At 46.0% G+C, this 21,151-nt stretch overlaps 2 protein-coding genes across 3 annotated transcripts; one reads left to right on the top strand and one right to left on the bottom strand.

The window, feature by feature from the left end:
• Positions 1-724: 724 nt before the first annotated feature.
• On the top strand, positions 725-9,873 carry LOC113589931 (endoribonuclease ZC3H12A-like). The gene is made up of 6 exons (XM_035529522.1): positions 725-860; positions 3,220-3,794; positions 6,349-6,488; positions 6,754-6,988; positions 7,299-7,405; positions 7,905-9,873. Exons 2-6 carry the CDS (start codon positions 3,466-3,468, stop codon positions 8,807-8,809), a joined length of 1,716 nt encoding a protein of 571 aa, XP_035385415.1. The 5' UTR covers positions 725-860; positions 3,220-3,465; the 3' UTR covers positions 8,810-9,873.
• A 927-nt stretch (positions 9,874-10,800) lies between these two features.
• Positions 10,801-20,948, bottom strand: tab2 (TGF-beta activated kinase 1 (MAP3K7) binding protein 2). 2 transcript variants are annotated; one of them, XM_027029809.2, is made up of 7 exons: positions 20,736-20,948; positions 18,975-20,580; positions 16,402-16,562; positions 15,469-15,562; positions 14,315-14,410; positions 14,073-14,186; positions 10,801-13,013 (listed from the first exon to the last, which is right to left on the bottom strand). In XM_027029809.2, exons 1-7 carry the CDS (start codon positions 20,835-20,837, stop codon positions 12,874-12,876), a joined length of 2,313 nt encoding a protein of 770 aa, XP_026885610.2. In that variant the 5' UTR covers positions 20,838-20,948; the 3' UTR covers positions 10,801-12,873. The 2 variants fall into 2 exon arrangements, with proteins under 2 accessions (XP_026885610.2, XP_026885611.2); XM_027029810.2 differs by lacking the exon at positions 14,073-14,186.
• Positions 20,949-21,151: the final 203 nt, after the last annotated feature.

Below are 21,151 nucleotides of genomic sequence, written 5' to 3' on the forward strand. Positions count from 1 at the left end.
TTTACTAATGAAGTTGCCAAGTCATGTAAAGGTGATAAGTACAGCATGATGGAAAGGGGTGTGTAGTTTAGTTCGATTTGCAGTGCAGTTTTAGACAGCAATATTCAATATTTCTGCCATGTCATCCGAGGTTGCTCGTGTTTTACGTTGTTGGGTGGTGTCACTTAATCCAGACATACGTCACGTTCACATGACGTTTCGGCAATTTGAAAGAATGCCTTGAAAACAAAAACAAACACACACACACGCACATACACACACACACACACACACACAGTAGACTGGGAAACGCTTGATCCCACACTTGGCCAAACCCTCGCAGATATACGCACTGTCAGTGTCAATGCGTTCCGGCCGTGTGCTCCGTCGGCCCGGTAGAGCTGCAGCGCTAATCCTGCAGATTAAGGCGTTTGTCGGTGCACAGGTCAGCCCTTGAAATGGAGCAGAACTTAAATATGAAACGAGCCGAAGCAGACCTAAAACAGGCAGGTCCTTTTGTTTCATGTCGGGGGGGGGGGGCTGGTTCGCCGTTTAAGACATGACCTACTGTCTTAGCACGTGTGTGTGCGTTGTTTCCAGGAATAGTATCTTAACAGAAGTCCGATACTGAAATTGGGTTTCAGGAAGAATGCATATCTCTGTGCGCTTGAGTGTGCGTAGATGAGTGAGTGAGCGAGAGAGAGAGAGAGTGTGAGTGAGAGTGTATTTTCTGTCTTTAGCTTCCTTGCTGGTATCATGTGCGCTCATATTTAGCTTTGACTTCCTCATATGTTCGACACAGGCTCATTCTGAGAGTGGCACGGAGTGGAGACACTCGCAACCCTACACGTTCCCTCGGCACCCTTCTGATCCGTCAAGCTGTAAGTACGATCTTATTCAGTCCTGTAATAACAGTTTAACATAACGCAATCTAAAAGCTCCTTCCATTGTACTGTGACAGTTGTTTCTGGCCGTGCTTTGTTCAGTGTTTGTGACATCAAGCAGAACAAAACCTCTGCCTTGGTTTCTTTCTGACAAGGCACGAAAAATCAAATTACTAGTTCGCTGTTAAGTTTTGACTGGGAGCTGTTAAACTTGACACTGACAACTGAAACAAGACCATTAACACAATTACCTGCTGCAATTGATTTGACATTTCTGTGTATTTTCTGGGTGTTTACAATGTATATTTTTTTTAAACAGTGAGATGGATCACAAGTATGTGAATACGAGTTATAATTATGACTCTGCAGATAGTTCTATTGTAAGGGATCCAGATGAGATGTGGTGGTGGTGTACACATGATTATGTTTGTCCAATACTTTATCAGACAGCGAGAGGAAGGGAAGAAATGGACCTCAGCATGTCCTGTGATTATTCCAGCTGACACTGCTGTCTCCCTACCTAACAAAATTAGAAAAGTATGAGAAACAAACATAATGTGATTAACAATGTCTTAGTGTGAGAAGACCAAGATACGGATGTGGTTTAATCAGAAGAGACTCTGACGCACAGAGAACTGAAATTAAAAAAAAAAAAAAAAAAGTGTTTTTTTTGTGTGTGTGTGTCTCTCTCTCTCTTGAGACAGTGTGCAAAAATACACACACACACACAAACCTTTGTCTCTGAATCCAGTGACACAGTAGAGGAAATCTGGTGTATAGCCGACTAGAGATTATTTTAAAAAATTAAACAAAGGGACATGGGCCCACAGGAATGAATGGTACCAGGTGTAATGTTAAAACAGACAAGCAAGGGAACACACCGTGGAGCAGCCCACAGGCTAGAGTAGTCTTCATCTCACAGAGGCATGACAGACAGCCGGGGGGGCTGTCTGTCATGGGGGTGTTCAAGCACCGCCAGAGGAGCAGTTCCTTCTGATTTTTCTAAAGGTGGCTCCTGTCACATTCTTTTGTATAGGAGAGCTAAACTTAGGTTCGCTTCTTCCTGGTGCCTTTCTTCTAAACCTCAGGGTCTTTTGTGTCACCCTGTGTCAGGTCAGGTGAGGGAAGCAGATATTTTTATGGGAGAATTTATGAGAGAATTTATTATTATAAAAAGTGACCAAAAAAAAAGATAGTGAACAGAAATGACAGTATTGTTCATGGACAGCCCATTTTAAGTAGAAGGCCTCTTGAGGACGACGACTAGTCTGGCTTCATCCAGGACCCCAGACTTCATGATTCACAGCCTCGCAATGTAGGCACCTCTTTATCTACACACAGGAAATCCAGAATAGGATCAGGGCTCCTTAAGGTCAGTCAGTCATTTGTCTCCAGCCAATCAGAGCCACTCGGGGACAGTGGGGATTGTGTGTCTGCTTGGTAAACAGCTCAGAAGTGCACAACTAGTCAGGCTGTCCCATTGGATCAAACTTTTTCCATACGCACATGGTTTGAATCTCTTATTGAGATGATTAATTTAATCTCAGGTTCAATATTCTTTAAAAAATAATAATTATTATTATTATTATTTTGACTACTAAATGCAAGCCAGCTTAGCTAGCCAAGGCTGTGTGCTATGGGGCGGGTATTTCAATCCCAGCTCCCTGGACAGGTTAACAATTGTCCGCAGACAAACAGAGGATGCCTTGGCAACAGAGCCAGTCAATACAAAATTCAATTCCAGCATACATTTTTTTTCCCCAAAACGTTTCAAGGTGTCTGGGATAGACACTAGACGACGTGGGACAGCTATTTTTAGTTTCTCTTACGAAAGAAAAGATCCGTACAGCGTGGAGCATGTGTGCATACATAAAGGGCCATTTCTGTTTTACATTTTAAAGTCATAAAAGTTTTCACCCGGAGCGGACTAGGGGCTTTCCAGCAATTAATTACGTAGGCATACCCCAGCCCCTCCTCCAGACTTTCACTACACTATAACTGTATCATACAGTACAGGCACTTGTTGAAATGAATTGACTCTTAGAGAACCAAATTTCCCCCAGTACTGACGCAAGCACTGCATGTAAAAACTATGGCAACTCAACCACATTGATTAGCACAGAACCTCTTCCCTTTTTCTGTGGTGTCTTTTTATGACGCGCATGTATTGTTGCATACACTTGGTGTCTGGCAAAAATAGCAGGGGTGAATGCAAGAGCAAGCATGAGAGAGAGAGAGAGAGAGAGAGAGAGAGAGAGAGAGAGAGAGAGAGAAAGAAAAAAACAGTATGCAAAGCTGGAATGAGTGGTGTGTGAAAAGCCCCTAAATCTACCGTGATATTTCTGTGTTTACCCAGAGAGAACCCGCCCCCTCAGAGGCATACACACATCTCTTCCACAAACAGTAGGCGCCAACGTGGAAACCATAAGACAGACAGACCGAGGGCAGCCCAGAGGTTTCCCCATCAAGACAAAGGAAGGTGGCATAGACTTACTATACACGCACGCGCGCACACACGAGAGAAGACAGAGGACACTCCAACGCATACTCATCAAGGCAAGCTCTGGACACAGGCGAGCGCCCATCTCCCTGGTGTGGTGACATGGACCGGCAGCAGAGCAAAGTGAGGCATTTTCTGAAGCTCGGCTACTCCCATTCAGACATCTTGAGGGTCCTGCAGAGTCTACAGCACGATGCTCAGACCAACGACATACTGGAGGAGCTCATTAAAACCTGCCGCACTACCACCAGTGGCCACACGGGGGCAGAGAGGGCCCCAAACAGCAGTCCTCAACTCGTACCCCGAGGATGTAGCTCCCCACAGCAGCAGACGCAAGCAGACCCACACGGTCAACAGCACATGCCACCCGACACACATGCATCCAGCCGTTTCAGGCCGGTGGTCATAGATGGGAGCAACGTGGCAATAAGGTTAGTGTAGCCATATCTCAGCACATGCACTCTTGATAAGGCAGTCAGTACCAGAGCAGCTGCGTACACTCAAACTCACTCATTGTTCATCATATTCAACAGTCACTGACAGTCGAAGCTAAGAATAGATCAGCCCCTCCCTACTTGATGGCAGTGTTCAAAGCCCGTACCTCGAGCACTTCGAACCTCAAACATGGCAAAACTGTTGTAATTCTTTCTAGGTATCAGCATTAACTTGTGTATCTAACAGTATCTTAGTTCAAAAGTATGTTGGACTGACCTATTGTACTGACTCGCATGCATTCTATAAGTCCATGACAAAGTACATGACGCAGAGCAGCTATAAACAGGCAGCACTGAACCTGGGACAGCCAGGTATCAACTCTGGTATCAGCTCTGCTGAAACCACAGAGAGAAGTACCAGCAAGAAGCTTCCCCTTTTTCTGCACCCCACTGTATGTTGTAATACCTCGTGGATGAGAGTCATGTGCACTTCAACTCTTTAAAGAACGTTTTAAATGCATATTTTTACATGCATGCTCATGCAGATCTCACCTTGAGCACTGCTTGAAATATTCAGTTATCAGCTGAATTAGTGTTTGTGTACTAACTGCTATAGTGACTAAATTAACTACCTCTAACAGGAAAGTGTATTTTGCAGCTTGCGTAAGTTAATGTAACAATATGAGCCCTTGCAACAAAATAATTCTAAAAAATAAAAACTATAATAGAGATTTATTCCAAGTATTATTTTTAAATGTTCCTATGAATTAAGTCGAAATAAAGCATATTTAGCATTTTAATTGAAAGGTTGTACAAAATCAAAAACTAAAATAACTGATTACACAAAAAAGGCAAATGGCTGATATATGGTTTTTCATTGCAAGGGCTCAGTTGTTTATATTATCTGTTACAAAAAAATTCTAGAGCTTCCCAAGCAAGATGCACAAACACCCACTTTTAGCAGGTACTGTGTGATGCTGCAGTGGGTGTTTTTGTTTCCGAAGCAGGACATATTGACCACATGACTGAAAATCTCAGTGGTGGTTTGGACTGCTTGCAAAGCACTTCCTGGACAACAGCAGATGTAGATCAGGTTCCTTAACAATGACCAAGTTATTTATTTAGCACAGTGCTTACAGCCTTGCAGTTTTGATATTAGTTTTTTCAGTTCGGTACGTGTTGTATGCAAAGCAACCTCCAGTTTCCTGACAATGGTTACAAAGGGGAAGGCCCAAAAAACTTGGGTTACTCTAGTACACTTAGTATTTGAGGGTATTTCCATTTATACTGCATGTGACTTAAGTGCTTTCTTAATTGTTTTATGGACATCTTTATATAATTTCGTCATTGCCAGTTAAGAAAAGATATAAAATTGACTGTGGATGGGGTATTTTGCTGCTGTTACACAGTAAAGCAGGCCATGGGAAGTCTGACAGTATATACCAAATCAGATTAAATAGTTGTGTCAAAATGTTTTGTACATCATTAGAAAGCAACAACGTATCTGGGGAAGGGATGCGGCTTAGTATTAGTAAACAACTTGGCAAGCCACAGCAGATCATGCATAGCTACCAGTCAGAGAAAAACACCTTCACTTTTACCACTGGGGAACCTGTAGAACAGAGGAACCATGTTACAGTTTAAGATGTCCACAGAACATTTAGAATTCCGCAGAAGTAGCAAAAGCTCCCAGACACATTCTACACTTCAGTTTTCCTGTTTGACTTACCAAGTCGTGTGTTCTGGAGTTCAGACTAAAAACGAAACGCAACAATAACTTCACGGCTCAACATTTCTGATGGAGATGAAACCCACCGCTGACCAAAGATAATGGAGCAGCAGAGGTGCTCCGGAGTTCAGTACCAAAAGTCTAGTGTGCACTTTACAGTAGAGTCAGATCTAGATCTGGCATCTCATTTAGATATCTGCTGTGCCACATCGTTGGTTAACCACACAGAAGGGATGGGTCCTTTTCAACATAGTATTGGCTACAAGCAGTGTGACTCGGTGTTGCAGCCGACACCCTACAACCACAAAGACTGGTGACAGCTCCTTGGTGACTGTGGGGAGGGTGTGTGAGGAGCAGCCCCACGTACGCACGTACACTCAAACATCACATTTCAAGCATAACGTACCAATACAGAACCCTCAGGGCCGTTGAGTGATATTTAAATATTCTTTTTTTTTTTTTCGGGGGGTGGGTGGGGTCTTGCTGTCAAGTGTGTGTGTACTGCGCAAGAAAGCTGAGCGTTCAGCTGTACACTGTATGAGCCGTTTCTAGTTCCTAAAACTGAACTTTGGCCACAAGCAAACAAATAAACAAACGTTTGTTTAGCGCCATGAAAATGGTTTTGAAAATAAAAAGCTCTATGACCCAGTCAAGAAAACAAACTTTCCAGTTTGGCCTTCCGCACAGGGTGCTTAGAGATGCATCCATTGGTTGTTCATCCAGCGAAACGGGACGTTTCCTTGTGAATCTCGTGAAACACAATGAAAGCATGTACTCGGCGAAGCTTACCATCCCCTGACCAAAAATGTTGGCAATTCACAGCCATGGGAACAAGCAGGTGTTTTCGTGCCGGGGGATCCAGCTGGCCGTGCAGTGGTTCTGGGAGCGGGGCATTCGCGACATCACCGTCTTCGTGCCTCTCTGGAGGAAAGAGCAGTCGCGACCGGAGGCTCCAATTACAGGTAGGAGGGGACACGTGGCCCGCACCTCATTCACGCCTTTATACCGTTTACGATGTTTTTCAGGTTGACGGCCTTTGCCTGCAGCTCATGACATCCACTCGGCATAAAGTTAGAGAGCAAACACATTGATAATTACTTGAATAACTCATCCGTGAGCAACCTAACAGCTGCTGCCAAGGTTATATTTAACTACATGGCATGTAATCATGAAATGGTATCTTCACTGGCCTTGCTCATACATGGGTCTTGGTTTGATTGTCTCCAGACCAACACATACTGAATGAGCTAGAGAGAAGAAACGTCCTTGTTTACACACCTTCGCGCTGCATTAAGGGCAAGAGGGTCGTGTGCTACGACGATCGCTACATCGTCAAACTGGCGTACGACTCGGACGGCATCATCGTATCCAATGACAACTACCGTGACCTGCAGCTGGAAAAACCACAGTGGAAAAAGTTCATCGAGGAGAGGCTGCTGATGTACACTTTCGCCAACGACATGTACGCAACACTACGACATGCAAAACGTAGCTGCGTGGTCCCCAAAAAACACTGCTCAGCCGAGTCCTGCTTACAGGCGTTCCATTAATTAGGTGTACAGGGACATCCCTCATAGCTGGGAATGGCACAGTAGTTCAGCTTGCACAGGGAAGCCCTGACACCGCATTCACTAGAAAGAAGACAAAGATGCTTTAATTTCTTCCTGTCAAAACATTTCTATCTATGTAATGCTTTCCTTGCGTTATTGCACAGTGGGGGTGTCATAATGGAGATGGCTGATAAAAGGGTTTTTTGTTCTGTTTCAATCAAGGTTTATGCCACCAGATGATCCACTGGGAAGAAATGGACCAACAATTGAGAATTTCCTCAGGAAGAAGCCAACGGGAACTGAGAACAATCAGCAACACTGCCCTTACGGTAAAACATCAGCTGTACAGAAGAGCACTCACGAGCTCAACACACTGATCAAGGAGGTCCATTAAAAGGGTCATTGGCAACCCTTCCGTGCTTCCATTAAAAGGGTCATTGGCAACCTTTCCGTGCTCTTCTACAGAGGTTTTTGAAGAACAGTGTCAAACCCACACACACAAACTTGGGCATTACTGTGTAGGTAATAATTGAATAATTTCCCAAAACTAATGGATGATTCATTTCTCATTTTAACACGATCTGAAACTTTATAATGGTTCAGAAAGGGGGTTAAAACTTTGAGTTTCATCTAAACTTCCAAACCTTTATAAATAATTTCAAAATAGCAGGAAAAAAAAAAAAAATTACTTTATAATATGGATATGGAAACTAGCAGTCACACAGAGCAGTGTTATCATACAGCTCTATCGTACGTGCATGGTAAGACACACATACCCAGGCATTACTCTTAGGTAATAATGGAATATTTTCTGTTTGTTCTTGACAGGAAGGAAGTGTACCTATGGGGTGAAATGTAAATTCTACCACCCAGAGCGCTCCAACCAATCTCAACTCTCTGTGGCAGATGAGCTAAGAGCAAAGAGTCAGCCAGACAGTGACAGCAGGGTGTTTTCTCCCTCTACACACTTCACACATGATCATTTTATAAACACCATCCCCAGATACGCCAACACCACCACCAGTGAACCCACCCTGCACACGAGATACAAGGCCACAGCATACCAGGACGAGCTAGCCCTGTCCGAACTTGACCTCTACAACAGCCCACGAGACATAACAGGAAGTCCGGCCTACCTGCAGAGGTCACTTCCGGCTTTGTGCAAGAGTACCAAGAGCGATCAAGCGTACGGCTCCCTAGAGAGCTCCTTGTCCCGGCTTTACCTCAGTGACTCCGCCCTTCAAACCTCACTGGCCTATAGCAGCGGCTGTGTGGCAGGAAGTGACAGCAATTACTTCCTGTCCAACAGTTCACACACAGGGAACTGTAGGCGGGCACATAGCCCTGGGTTTGGCACGCTTTCACACCGTCAGCACGCCCACTCCGATTTGAGCCTCAGCTATGCTCGCTCACCTTACACGCTCCATGGATGCAAGTCTCATAGCCCCTATAACAGACTCATGGCCTCGTTTTATAACGAACCCCTGCCCTACCCTGGTTCTAAGGCTCAACAGGCAAGCTACAGTATATTACCAGAAGTCAGCTGGGGTCAGGCCAGGAACAGAGAAGGGCATGAGGAAGTGACTGAAAAGAGGATAGATGTGAGATCACAGCTCAGTACAATCTTCCCTCAGAACATAGTGGACCAGGTTATGAGCTTATATCCACACACACTGGACACCACAGAGCTGGTTGCACTAATACTGAAATACAGGAATAGCCAATCGCTTTGAGATGCAATACTGCAAACGTTTTAAGGTGAATCAAACTGAAGATCTTTATTCAGAATTGTGATGACTAGAGATCTGCAGTCATGATCACAAGAACAACTTGGTTAAACATGTCTGGGTCGAGTTAGAAGCATTACCATGAACAGCTCAGCAGCTGTGTGGTGGTTTAATACTCATCAATGAGGCAACTAAAAAAATGGCTGGTTATTTCCTGTTGGGACTATGGGAGCTCACTGCATAATGTAGCATTTTAGTTTTTATTACTTAATTCTGATGAAACTTATTATAGGTTCTCCGTACAGAACACTTTACTTGATCCCAATCCTCAGCGTTCTTGAGTTTAAGAACTTTGCACAAAGTGCCTAGTAACTAGAAACTTTTGTTAGTATGTGTGCTCATGACAATCCCAATTCATGCTGAAATGTTCCTCAAAATGTTCATTTTACACAACAGCTCATGTTTGTCCATGTGTCCACGTGCAGATTACAGTCTCACGTACCGGCATCATATAGGGACTCACTGAATACATTTTTTGAGGTGTTGATCACTCTCTAAACAACAACAACTTGCCTGGGAATTACTGAAAATGGTTTTGGGCTGGATATCAGTCTTGTTGGCATAATGCTAACTGCTCAGTACCATTAGCATCCATTCATTGCTAGCGATGATAGCATTCTTTTTTTTTTCCTTTGAATGTAAATGTAATTATGGAAGTAATTTCACCGAAAGTAAGTGTACTCTGACTGACAGTTATGGAAAAGCGGAGGAAGCTGATGCAGATACTTAGGACAGTGTTGCAGAACAACCAGAATAGTAAGCTGTGACCTTGCAGCCTTGAAGCGGTTCCCACATGTGTAGGGAAGTAAGTCAACATTGACAGAGATCATTTTAAATCACAGCAGTGTGTTGTTTTGTAACCTCAAAATGAGGCTCTGTTACTGCTAGGCAGTGTGGTACACCTAGCAAAAAACAAAACAAAAACAAAAAACAACAAAAACATTTTTTTTAATCCTTACTGCTACCTGTACTGTCCATATGTGCTTTAAATATATGCCATTACATGCAAACATTTAAATAATTTATTGGAAAAAGGGTGGGGGGTTTTTTATGCAGCACTCAAAACCTCACATATAAAAGACAGCATTCCAAGCCAAAATGAGGTGGTTATTAGGACAAGAATTATGTAAGAAGAACTTTACTGATAAAAATGCACATAGAAGAAAACAGCTAGTCTACATGGTGAAGGTTCTTAGAGGTTCTCAGAGCCACAGTGGGTTTCACAGTAGTGTACCGGAAGCATCACAGTAGCATACTACACATGGTAGGGTTAGCAAACTCCCAGTGGTGATCTCAGAACCAGTCTAAAGCACTGGTACGCTGCAGTCATATATGAAACATGTTTAGAAATTTACACAAATGGGCAGCAGCTGACAACCTTAAGGGGCTACATATTTACATTTTTCAGCATTGAGCTGATGCTTTATTACGACTGAGTACAACTTGAGTAATTGAGGGTTAAGGGCCTTTCTCAGGGGTCCAACAGTGGCAACTTGGCAGTGGCAGGGCTTGAAGCAGCAACCTTCTGATTACCAGTCAACTACCTTAACTGCTGAGCCAACACTGCCTGGTTATATTAACACCATGTAATGAAGACCTCCATCAAAGCCACTAAATGAAATGTTATAATTTCATATGATAAAATTAAGTCAACACTGACAAAATTCCCCACATCTTCGTTGTTTTAGGGCTAGTTCTCCCTGTAAACCTAACCTATTATGAATATTTTAAAAAATGCAAAAATTCTCAGATTATTATGAGGGCAACTCCTCTTACCATCCTGAAGAATCTGGCTGCCTTTCACAAAAAGAAAAAAAAAGGAATTCGTTTTATCAGGCACACAGCGCTGTGAAGTACAATACTGACATCTAGTGGTAAGAAAGTTTCACCCTTAGATAAAGGCCCATGCAACTTGACAACAACAGAATCGAGAACAATTCAGAATATTTTGTTTATTTTTTACAAATAACTTATGTTATAAAGACAGTTTTCCCCACTAAAATTAAAAACTGCTTTAGATATCCAAATAATTTCTTCTCCCCCCTCCCAAAGTTTAATCTCATTAATGTCATTTTTAATTTTTTTTTTAATTTTAATCCAATACTAAGTCTATGGGGTGAGACACCTTCAATTCAGGCTGTTCGTAATGACCATATTGACCTCATTGCTGCAAGGATTATTCATCCAGTAAAACTTTAATAAGGCCACAAATTCAGGCAGTACGATGTGGAATTGAAAATGACACTTCTTCACATCATAATGCAGCTAATCATTTTCTTCCAAAATTAAGGTAAAATTAATAAGACAAACATTTAAAACATCATCATGATGGCCTTGCATGGGAGACTCAATTAAATCTACAAAGAAAAAAAACTAAACAAAAAAAAACAAAAAAAAAACAAAAAAACAAAACAAAACAAAACCAAGGCACTGTCCATTAGAATAGCAGAGTGTCTCTCGTAAGAGCCTCAACTGAAGGCACAAGGTGACAGCTTTGGCTTTGCACAGAAATGCTGACTCCGAAACTTTTGATCCACCTGATCCATGCTGCTTGTGGGGTACGCTCCATCTTCCAATAAAAAAAAAAAAAAACCTTCTCGTCAGCATTTAGGAGGGCACACGGGTACCAAAACCACACGTTCCACAAGTCTTTGCTCTCAACTCGCAGCGCTGTGTAAATGGATAGAGTCAGGGACGCCTTTTTCGACAGAGGTGCATGCAGAGGCGTCGTTTCCATGGCACAAAAGGTGTAGAGTAAAAATCTCCAAATATAAAACCTACATTCCAGTTGTCATAAAATGGTGGTTTATCATCTTGTTTGAGGGCTGCTGTTTGGTTTTCTGCAGAGACCCTGTGGAAACCTTGGCCCCGTCGGAGGTCGCTGGCTTTGTCCTGAACACTCCATCCTCTCCATCTCTGCTGTGCCCGCAGGCCGTACACTGTGGGAGGAGCGTAGGGTGGAGACATCGGATAGCCACACCTCCGCCACACCTCTCGCCCCACCCCTCAGCCCCTCCTGTTGCGCTCCTCACTAAACTAAAATAGAGAGAAACCGTACTCTTCTGAGTAACAATCCAAAAAAGTCAACAAGGAAAAAACCCAACACATAAAATAACTGAAGCCTATGAAGCTATAATTACAAGAAAATACACGTGACAGCTCAAGAAAGCAAACACGTCATTTAAAAGCTCATCCTAGAACTATGTACAGTACAAAGCTTGGGTGAGGGGCAGGGTCTCCTTTGTGCACTGTACATCTAAAGCATGCAGTTCAGCTTCCTTTTCATTTTAATGAATGAAAGAGCAAGACAACACAGGCAGGAGAGGGTAGACTCTGATTTGGTGAACGTTCCACAGATTCATCCCATAATCCTTTGGGAAGAGCAAATGAGTTAAGTCCAGGAAGTAGTCTGTTAGGTATTCCCTTCAGGTAAAGAGAGGAGACGGCTCTCGGGGCAGTTCCCAAGCGTAAGGCACAATGTTGCTTGGAGGGTGTGCATGTATACACACACTTTGATAATACTGTTTCAGGCAGCACTGAGATTGATTATGGAGCCAGCAGGGGAACCCTCCACTCCACACACACACACACACACACACACACACACACACACACACACACACACACACACACACACACACACACACACACACACACGTGCTCAGCTTGGCTCGACAGATAGAAATGGGGGGGAAAAAAACCTGTAAACATCATCCAGTCTTCAGTGGGTAGCAAAACACACACCCAGAGAGGAAGAGAGACAGGGAGATTCTCACACAGAGAGATATAGAGAAAGACAGGTGGGAGAGAGGAAATAAACACCGAAATACACGTGATCTCTCACACGTTTATGTCCATGTTTCCAACAAAAATATGTCTGTTCTAGTCTTTCTGGTGAATGAGTCGCATGTACCTGTACTTGTGTATGTATGTATGTATGAATGAATGAATGAATGTACGTATGAATGAATGTATACGAGAGAGAGAGAGTGAGTGAATGTCTGTGGGGCTCAGAAGTGTCGGGGGAATTCACACTGTTCACAGCGGTTGAGGGCAGGATGGTTGAGGAAGGTGCAGGCTGTACAACCCCACTGAACACCATCATCATCTTCAACCTCTGACACAGCCTTCATGCTCCTACTGCTTGACTCTGAAGGGAGAAAGAGACAGCATATGAGAGAGAGAGAGAGAGAGAGAGAGAGAGCGAGCGAAAGCGAGCGAGCATGAGAGAGATACAGACACTGTAAGAACTTTGAAGAAACTGTAACAACTTTGATTCAGTTCTCACAACTCCCCGAACTGCCCTATGTGAGAGCTGATGGTTGGGTGCGTGAGGAGGACCTTATAATTCTTGTATAAACATGTCCTTATAAGTCTGTGCCAGAGAGGCGGGGCAGCAGATTTTAAATCATGCGTAAGCTTCAAATTACATGCAACACAATGTCAAACCAGGACCCTGAATATTGCAATACTAAAAAGCCCTACTGCAGAATACTGCTGAACACTGACTCCCCAAAATCTAAAACATCATGCAGGGTCCTGGCAGCCACCGTAGCCTCCCTGTCCATTTCGTTAGGTACCCCCATCTTACGGGGGCACTACACCATGTCCCTCTGTGTATGCAGTTTCTCTGGCACCCTCTACCCCGTTCATAACTTATCAGTGTCTGATTACTGGGGATCCAAGACACTGGCATGGCTGTGGCTGTTAAGATGGTCCAGGTCTCTCACACATACAGCCACATTGCTGTGGTTTTTACAGGCGACAGCATCACTGCTCGGGGGAGAGCCTAGAGCAGTCCGCAGCCAGTCTGTGGCGAGGAGCCCAGCACTGGTGAAGGACTACAGGATGGCTAAGGCAGTGTGTGCAGGGCCACGGCTGGGCTACACACTGTTTCTGTGGAGGTAGTACTAGCATCTGCAATAGTTCAGTTTCGTTATTTTCTCCCAAGGTTTTCTAGGCTGAAAGGGTTTACAAGAATGTTTAAACAAAAGCAAACAAATCTGTCATGGGGAGGAAAGTTGTACCCATCGGTAACGCACACACTCTTCAAACTCAGAAAGGTGTACTCAGAAAGATAGTGAGAGCAAATGTGCGTGCGCGTGAGAGGGCGTGAAAGAGAGAGCTACCAGCCAGTTACTGGCAGTTTGAGAGGCTGGAGAGGTATGGGGGAGGCAGAGAGGCAGCAGGAACAGGAAGTGTTACCCACCCACAGGTGCAGGGAGGCAGGGAGGCACAGGAGGGAGAGAAGGGTCTCTCTTCAGCTTCGAGCTGACGTTGATCCTGCGTCCCCGCCTGTCCACAGAGCCCCAGTGGTCCGAGCCTGAGCCCAACGCAGAAGAATGGACAGAGCAGATGGAGGAGTAGGGTGAAAAAAGTTAAGATTTGAAAAAGAGAGAGCGATAGAGAGCGCGAGAGAGAGAGAGAAAGATGAAGAGAAAGAGCGCTCACCTGCTGCTATGGTACCTTTTGGCTTGGGTGGAACAGGGCCTACAAAGCCCAGATTGTCATAGAAATTGTGGATTGCACTAGGATTGAAGTGTGGTCCTAAAAACACACCCAAAACGACTTTAGTTAAACGTACATGAGCGCACACACACAGCAAATTAGCACTTTCCAGTCAGACATTAAAGGAACACCTGCAGCCCCCTCACACCTGAAAGTCAATACTTCAAAAACCCGTGAGTCAGGAGTCACACCGCCACTCTGGAGATGACTGTACAGGATGTGAAAATACAGAACACACTCGAGTCATGGAGCAATAGGAAAACAACAGAAAATACAGTGTGTGAAACTTAGAGCTTCACATTTTTGTTCCCGTGACTGATACAAATAGGACAGGTTCTTGCTGCAAAAGTGAGTCACAGGTCTATTTCTGTGTGTTTTGTTTAGGGTGTGTGGAAAGTTAGATGCATATATGAGTGAGTGTCAAAGAATAGTAAAGTGCTGGGTTCTGGAAGGGTGGGCGTGTGTGTGTGTGTGTGTGTGTGTGTGTGTGTGTGTGTGTGTGTGTGTGTGTGGCATAGAGGTGTCAAAGGTATAATAAATCCCTTACTCGCAAGCAGTGGCAGGATGTCATTCAGGAAACAAATGGTAGTTAACACTACAATAGCAGCAGACGGGTCGTGTGTGCGCGCTTGCGTGTGTATGAGTGTGTCCGCACGGGCGTGTGTATGGCAACAAAGGCAGCCTGTTCTGAAGTACCCTGGGACAAGGCATAAATGATAGTGAAATGAATCTTTCAGCTCCCGGCCAGAGGAGGCACTGCTGTGCTGAATCTCCTAGCCTGTGTTCTGGCTTAACATGCTGATTCAGACTGTGTGAAGGGCTCGACAATCGTATCCCTAAAGTAGGCGGGGCAGCAACAGAGTGACAGGGGAGAAAGTGGAGTGAAGAAGTGGGTGAAGCTGATCGATCGGGTTACATTAATGTGACGTGATCAGCATTCGTTCATCAGAACCACAGGTATGTGAAGCCGGTGTCCCATTTACTGCCATCACAGTCTTGAGGAGGACAGGTAAACTTTGGAACCCTTAGCTGATCAAAGAGTGAGAGTGTGAGCATGAGCGTGTGTAAGGGAGAGACACCAACAGAAGACCTCTTACCTCGTGCCTGCAGGAGATCAATCTCTTTAGTTAAGCAGTCGATATCAATCTGCAATAACCTGTTCTTACATCTCAGCTGTTGCATTTCATCAAGCTGGATGCGCGCACACACACACACACGCACACACACACACACACACACACACACACAAAGAAGTAGTCAGATTGACCTAAACAATAGTTGTCTTCTTATTATTGGCTGCTAGTAGGAATGGCTGCACACACCACTGGAGCACCTTTTCATCGACCCTGTTTACACCTTGCATTAACATGCTTTTCCGTTACACTTCTCACTGAAATGTGTCCCCAGAGTAGCCAAATGAGATCCCAGTTTTAAAAAGCACACCAAAACATACGTAATTTCCAGTTTACTTCCTACTGTAAACATGAGCTCACGTTCACTACTACCAGTGTGTTATATGCTGTCAAATATTGGAATAAAGCATTGAAAACAGGCCACAAATCATGACCCTTGGCTGAGGAGGTCTTGTCTTAACGTTAACATCCCCAGGACCTCTCAGCAGGAGACAGCAGTCAAGACTGGTGGGAAAGAGTCGAATCAGGTTACATATCACATATACAGATGCATATCACCTGTCATTCCTGCACAGCCAATGGCTGAGATTCTCTGAGCACCTCTGTAAGTGGTTTCAGTGATGTGATTGTAATCCAGCTGACTTTTCATGGGGCCAAAATTATCTGATCACCAAAAACACGTACTAGTGCAAGGTGTGTCTCGAGTTTCAGAGAAACACCTGGCCTGGGGTTCTCCAAAAACCTTACGCATGCCACAAGAAGAGACACTCTGAAAACTCTACAGTAGTTTGGAGACACCAAGGTCATAGCTTTTCTGGGTTTGTCTGTGTGCACGCACGAGTGTGTGTGCGCGTGAGAGTGACAGCGAGAGATTGACAGACAGACAGACTCACTCACCGATGGTATCTGAGAGACTGAATTGGACCTCTGCAGTCGTCTTCTTGTGAGGTCATTCTCCATTTCATTCACTTCCTCTTTAAGTTTCTCTAGGTCTTTCTTTTTCAGCTTTAATTCATGACACAATCGCTCCATACGCGCCTTCTGGTGCACCAACAGTGCTGAAACATACACACATACACATTACACACATAATGCAAGCAACATTGAAAGAAACAATCCCATACTCCCTCTTTCACACTCACACACCCGCACATGCACATGCACACACATTAGCACATTCACACATACCCACTTTAGCACATTCACACATGCAAAGTGCGGCATACAATCATCCAGACCACAAAAGAAAAAAAAAAAGTGCAAAAATTTGGTTTAAGAGCTTGACATAGTAGTTTTACCAGAGAAACAGTTCAGTGGCCTGACTCTGCAGTCTAAGACATGAGTCAACTTTCAGTGAAGGAGATTCATACAAATCCTCACACACAATATCAAACACACAGACACCCCAACTATACCCGATTGATATCTCCTTTGTGTAATCTCTCCAGTCAGACTGCAATTTTAAACGTGCCTTTCTTCCTTTCAGCATTTATCACCATCATTTCCTGTCCCCTGTTTTTATCTCTCACACACACACGCGTGCACACGCACCTCTGACCTGCAGTCGTGAGACTGACAGGGCATGAATAGAGGCATGGTGTGTGTCCCACTCACACACTTGGCCTAAACCAAGTACTTGTAGCAATATTAAATAGCAGAGAGCTTAGATGCAAAGAGGCAAAATGTTCTTTCATGGATGATTCTGTTGTGGCCAGGGTCTGAGCTGGACAGCTAGAAGACAGTGAGCAAACCTCGTATTGACGCATTCAAGCACATGGCCGGTAAGCGCAACAGAGCTCATGTCTTCACAGCCGCTCCACAGTTTTAGTTAAGGGTGCTGTAACACTGTAGGCTGTCACAGTGCCTGTGATGTGTCTTCCCAGCATACAGCTCGGAATTTAAAATAAGGAACAGGCAAAAGCACTGGGCTGCTCCTGGAGTGGAAGAGTTATCCCAAAACAACAAAGAAAGAAAAGAAAACCAGAACCAGATAGCATATCTCAGCATGGCCTTAATGCCAACCTTGAGACAATGAATACACAATACGGCTCTACTCCCTTCCAGACGCGTGTGTCAGACGGACAGGTCACTTTATGAGTCACACCCACACGCACTCCTATGTGTCATATGACAGGCAAACGGAGGATGGCAAACATCTATCATCTAACACACACACACACAAACAAATAAACAAAGCCCAAACCCAACAGAACACATTGAGTAAAATCACACATCATTTAAATGCTCGTATATGGTGTGCGCACACACACACACACACACACACACACACACACACACACACACACACACACACACACACGTCGTCAGAATGTGAGGTCCATAGTCAATGAGTCACACGTCATCACTGCAAATCTCCATATAAGGTGAACAGAACTGCCATACTGCTACATGCATGCGGGCGCGCGCGCGCGCGCTCTCTCACACACACACACACACACACACACACACACACACACACACACACACACCCTAAGTCACCTTGCTTTTTATTTTTCATAATAGAGTGCACACACAAATTCTAAAGATAACAAAGATAAAGCTTTGAGTTTTAGAGGGTACTGAGAGGGTTTTAATGTGAACACGAGTACACACGGTTTATTCAAAACCCACCCCAATGTCAACAGCACGGAAACCCACATTCTAGAGGATCGGATGCATGCACCGTCCCGCAGACTTTAAGCTTCTCTTTTGGCAGGACCCAATGGAAAGAAAAAGCCCAACTACTGTGTAAAACCATATAGCCTACCATCGCTGTCAGGGTAACTGGCAGGGCTGCTAGTATGCCCTAGAGCAGCAGCAGGGGAAGTATTGGGCAAGCGTTTCTTACGCAACATATTCAGTTTCAGCCACAGCAAACAAAGGAAGAGAAAAAAAGAAAAAAAAAAAACAAAACAGAAAAAAAAACAATGTGTAGCCCATTTATCCAGGTTCCAGACAGAAAGCCTGTTAACCACCGCTGCCCACTCTGTACAATCAACAAAGAGAAGACTTCACGACAGCCTTAAATGCAGCCTACAGCATTACAACGGTATTAACTGCAGCCTACAGCGTTACGACGGTATTAACTGCAGTCTACAACAACATGATCCCAACAGGAAACACAATGGGAGAAGTCTAAAGGTGGATGGATGTGTTGCAAACTGAAGTAAGAAATGAGTTAATCTACAACTTGGTAATTTTCACCTTGATGTGAATGGACTCAGGAGTTAAAAATCACAGGTATGCGTCACGTGACGCTTCGGCCATAAGCTTAGTTTGAGCAATATAGTGCAGTGCAGAATTAATATGCCTTCAGATGTACTCTCACACATACAAAAACAGTAGAGTCACTGAAACACATGCACAAACCTCTACGCAAGCTCACACTCACTGAACAAACGGATACCTACCCAGACTGCAAATGAAACAACTGAGCTTCACAACCTCACAGAACAGTGGTGCTTGCTCACCTTGGGTGTAGGCGATGTCGTCGGAGCCCATGCTAGGCCTCCGGGCCTCCGTGGGCCGGTCTCGGTGGGCCGAGAGTGGGTCAGAGAGGTGCAGTGGCTCGGGCTCCGGGTAGTGGTGGTCGGCAGGTAGACTCAGCATGTTGTTGGGCTCGAAGGTGGGCGAGACCACGCCTGGAGAGACGGCAGGCGGCTTGTTGGGCGACACGGTGATTTTGAAGGTGTATTTGGTGTTGGGCTGCGTCACCACCACCCGAGGCGACGTGGCCGTGCCGGCAGATCCCATGGAGGCGCGGGACTTGGGCGGATGATGGTGGATGTAGGCGGGACCCATGCTGACTTGGCTGCCCAGACTCCGCCCACCCGCCACACCCTGAAGTGCAGGGTTGGCTGATATGTACACAGTTGGAGGGTTACGGGAGCCTCCCTCGTCTGAAGACGCGTTGGCGGAGATGTAGAACTTGGGCTGGGAACGGGTAGGGGGTGCGATGAGCGTGCACTCGTCCAATGAGGTATTAGCAGCAGCAGGTGGAGAGGCGGAGATATAGACGGTGGGTTGGCTTCGATTATGCCCTGTCCCTTCGATCGAGAGCGGGGTGGAGGGGACCGTAGAGGCCGCGAGTGAAGAAGGAGAGGGTGACGGACAGGATGAAGATGCAGAGCTACAAGGTCGCGGGCTGGAACCAGAGCACAGCAGGGTTGCCGTGGCAGCAGCGGAAGCCCCACCCACTCTCTGCGGCGACTCAAGCTTGATCTCGATCTGGTTCTTCCTTGGCCCTGTGGAGATGTTCTGGATGTTGAACTGGCTGAAAGAGGATGAGAGCGGGGCGCCACCCGATGCTGCCGTCGAGGAGGATGAGGAGGAAGAGGATGAGGAAGAGGAACTGGCCTGGGAGGCTGTCGCGGAGGCTGCCTGCAGGACAGAGGGAGGCTGGGGGGTCGTGGGTGAGCTGATGGGCATGTAAACATGCGAGGTCTGGTGCTGGGCGCCCGGGTGCGTGATCTGATAGATCTGCTGAGCCGGCTGCGACGTGGGGCTGTACTGGCCCCAGGCCTGAGCCTGCCGCGTGCTGCCAGCCTGGGTCACGTACGGACGAATGTAGATGGAGTTGGGGCTGTTGGGGCCCGCCTGGGGCCCGCCGTGGATGTGCAGCGACGTGGGCGTGTTGCGGCCCGCGTTGGGTGCCAGCGTCACGGTGATGGGGTTGAAGCGAGGGGCTGGAGATGGCCCGTGGCTCTTGGAGGCCCCGAGCTGATACAGGCCGAGGTACTGTGGGGGCAGGGGCTTGCGAGGCTGCTCCATCATACAGAAGGCATTGAGGGCAGAAGGGGTGTGCGCCGAGGCTGACCGGGGCTCGGCCTGGTAGAAGTCGGAGGGCGGAGGGGGGGTGTTGACCGGCCCCTCGCTCAATGTGTGAGAGAGAGTCCTGCTGCCATTCATTCTCGCCGAGTCACGCTGCACGGCACCATGGGAATTCTGTGAGACGCCCAGGTTGAGCTGGGTCATGTGATTGCGCAGGTCCGTCACGCTGGGGTTTCCCTCGCTGTACAGGAAGCCGGAACTCACCTGGGTCAGATGCTCACAACACGCTGCCAAGTTGTTCTTATTCTGAGAGGGAGACAGAGAGACACTGAGAAATCCATTTGTTTTTCTTCTGTAAGGACAGCCATTCTGCAACAGATCATATCTGCTGCCTGATCAAAACCGAGGAACTCATCCCTGTCTCACCTGCATTACGCACTCAGAGACCACACCCCACTCACCTGTATGACACAATCAGAGACCACGCCCTCGGGCACTCCCGGAAACTTCTGGCGCAGTTGCTGCAGAACCTGGGTGTCAATCTGCTGGTTTCCCTGTGCCATTCGTGGACCGCCAGGATGGAACGCACTGGGTCGCAGCTCGCGCGCACACACACACCCACACACACACACCCACACCCACACACCCCCACACCCACTCACACACACACCCACATGCGCGCGCACACTATCCCAGCATCTTCTGTTGGGGAGAGAGAAAGAACAGGAGTGAAAGTCCAGGTTAGCCCAGTGGGGTGAAGTGTGTCACAAACAACAAAAGCTCATTTCATGTCCAACATACAGGCGACAGCAGGCTCCAGCCAAGAGCCTTATGTGCCCATCGGCGACGTGAGCCTAACTGGGGAGCGCCGACTCCG

The sequence above is a fragment of the Electrophorus electricus genome, chromosome 8 (assembly GCF_013358815.1).
Source record: "Electrophorus electricus isolate fEleEle1 chromosome 8, fEleEle1.pri, whole genome shotgun sequence".
NCBI lineage: Eukaryota > Metazoa > Chordata > Actinopteri > Gymnotiformes > Gymnotidae > Electrophorus > Electrophorus electricus.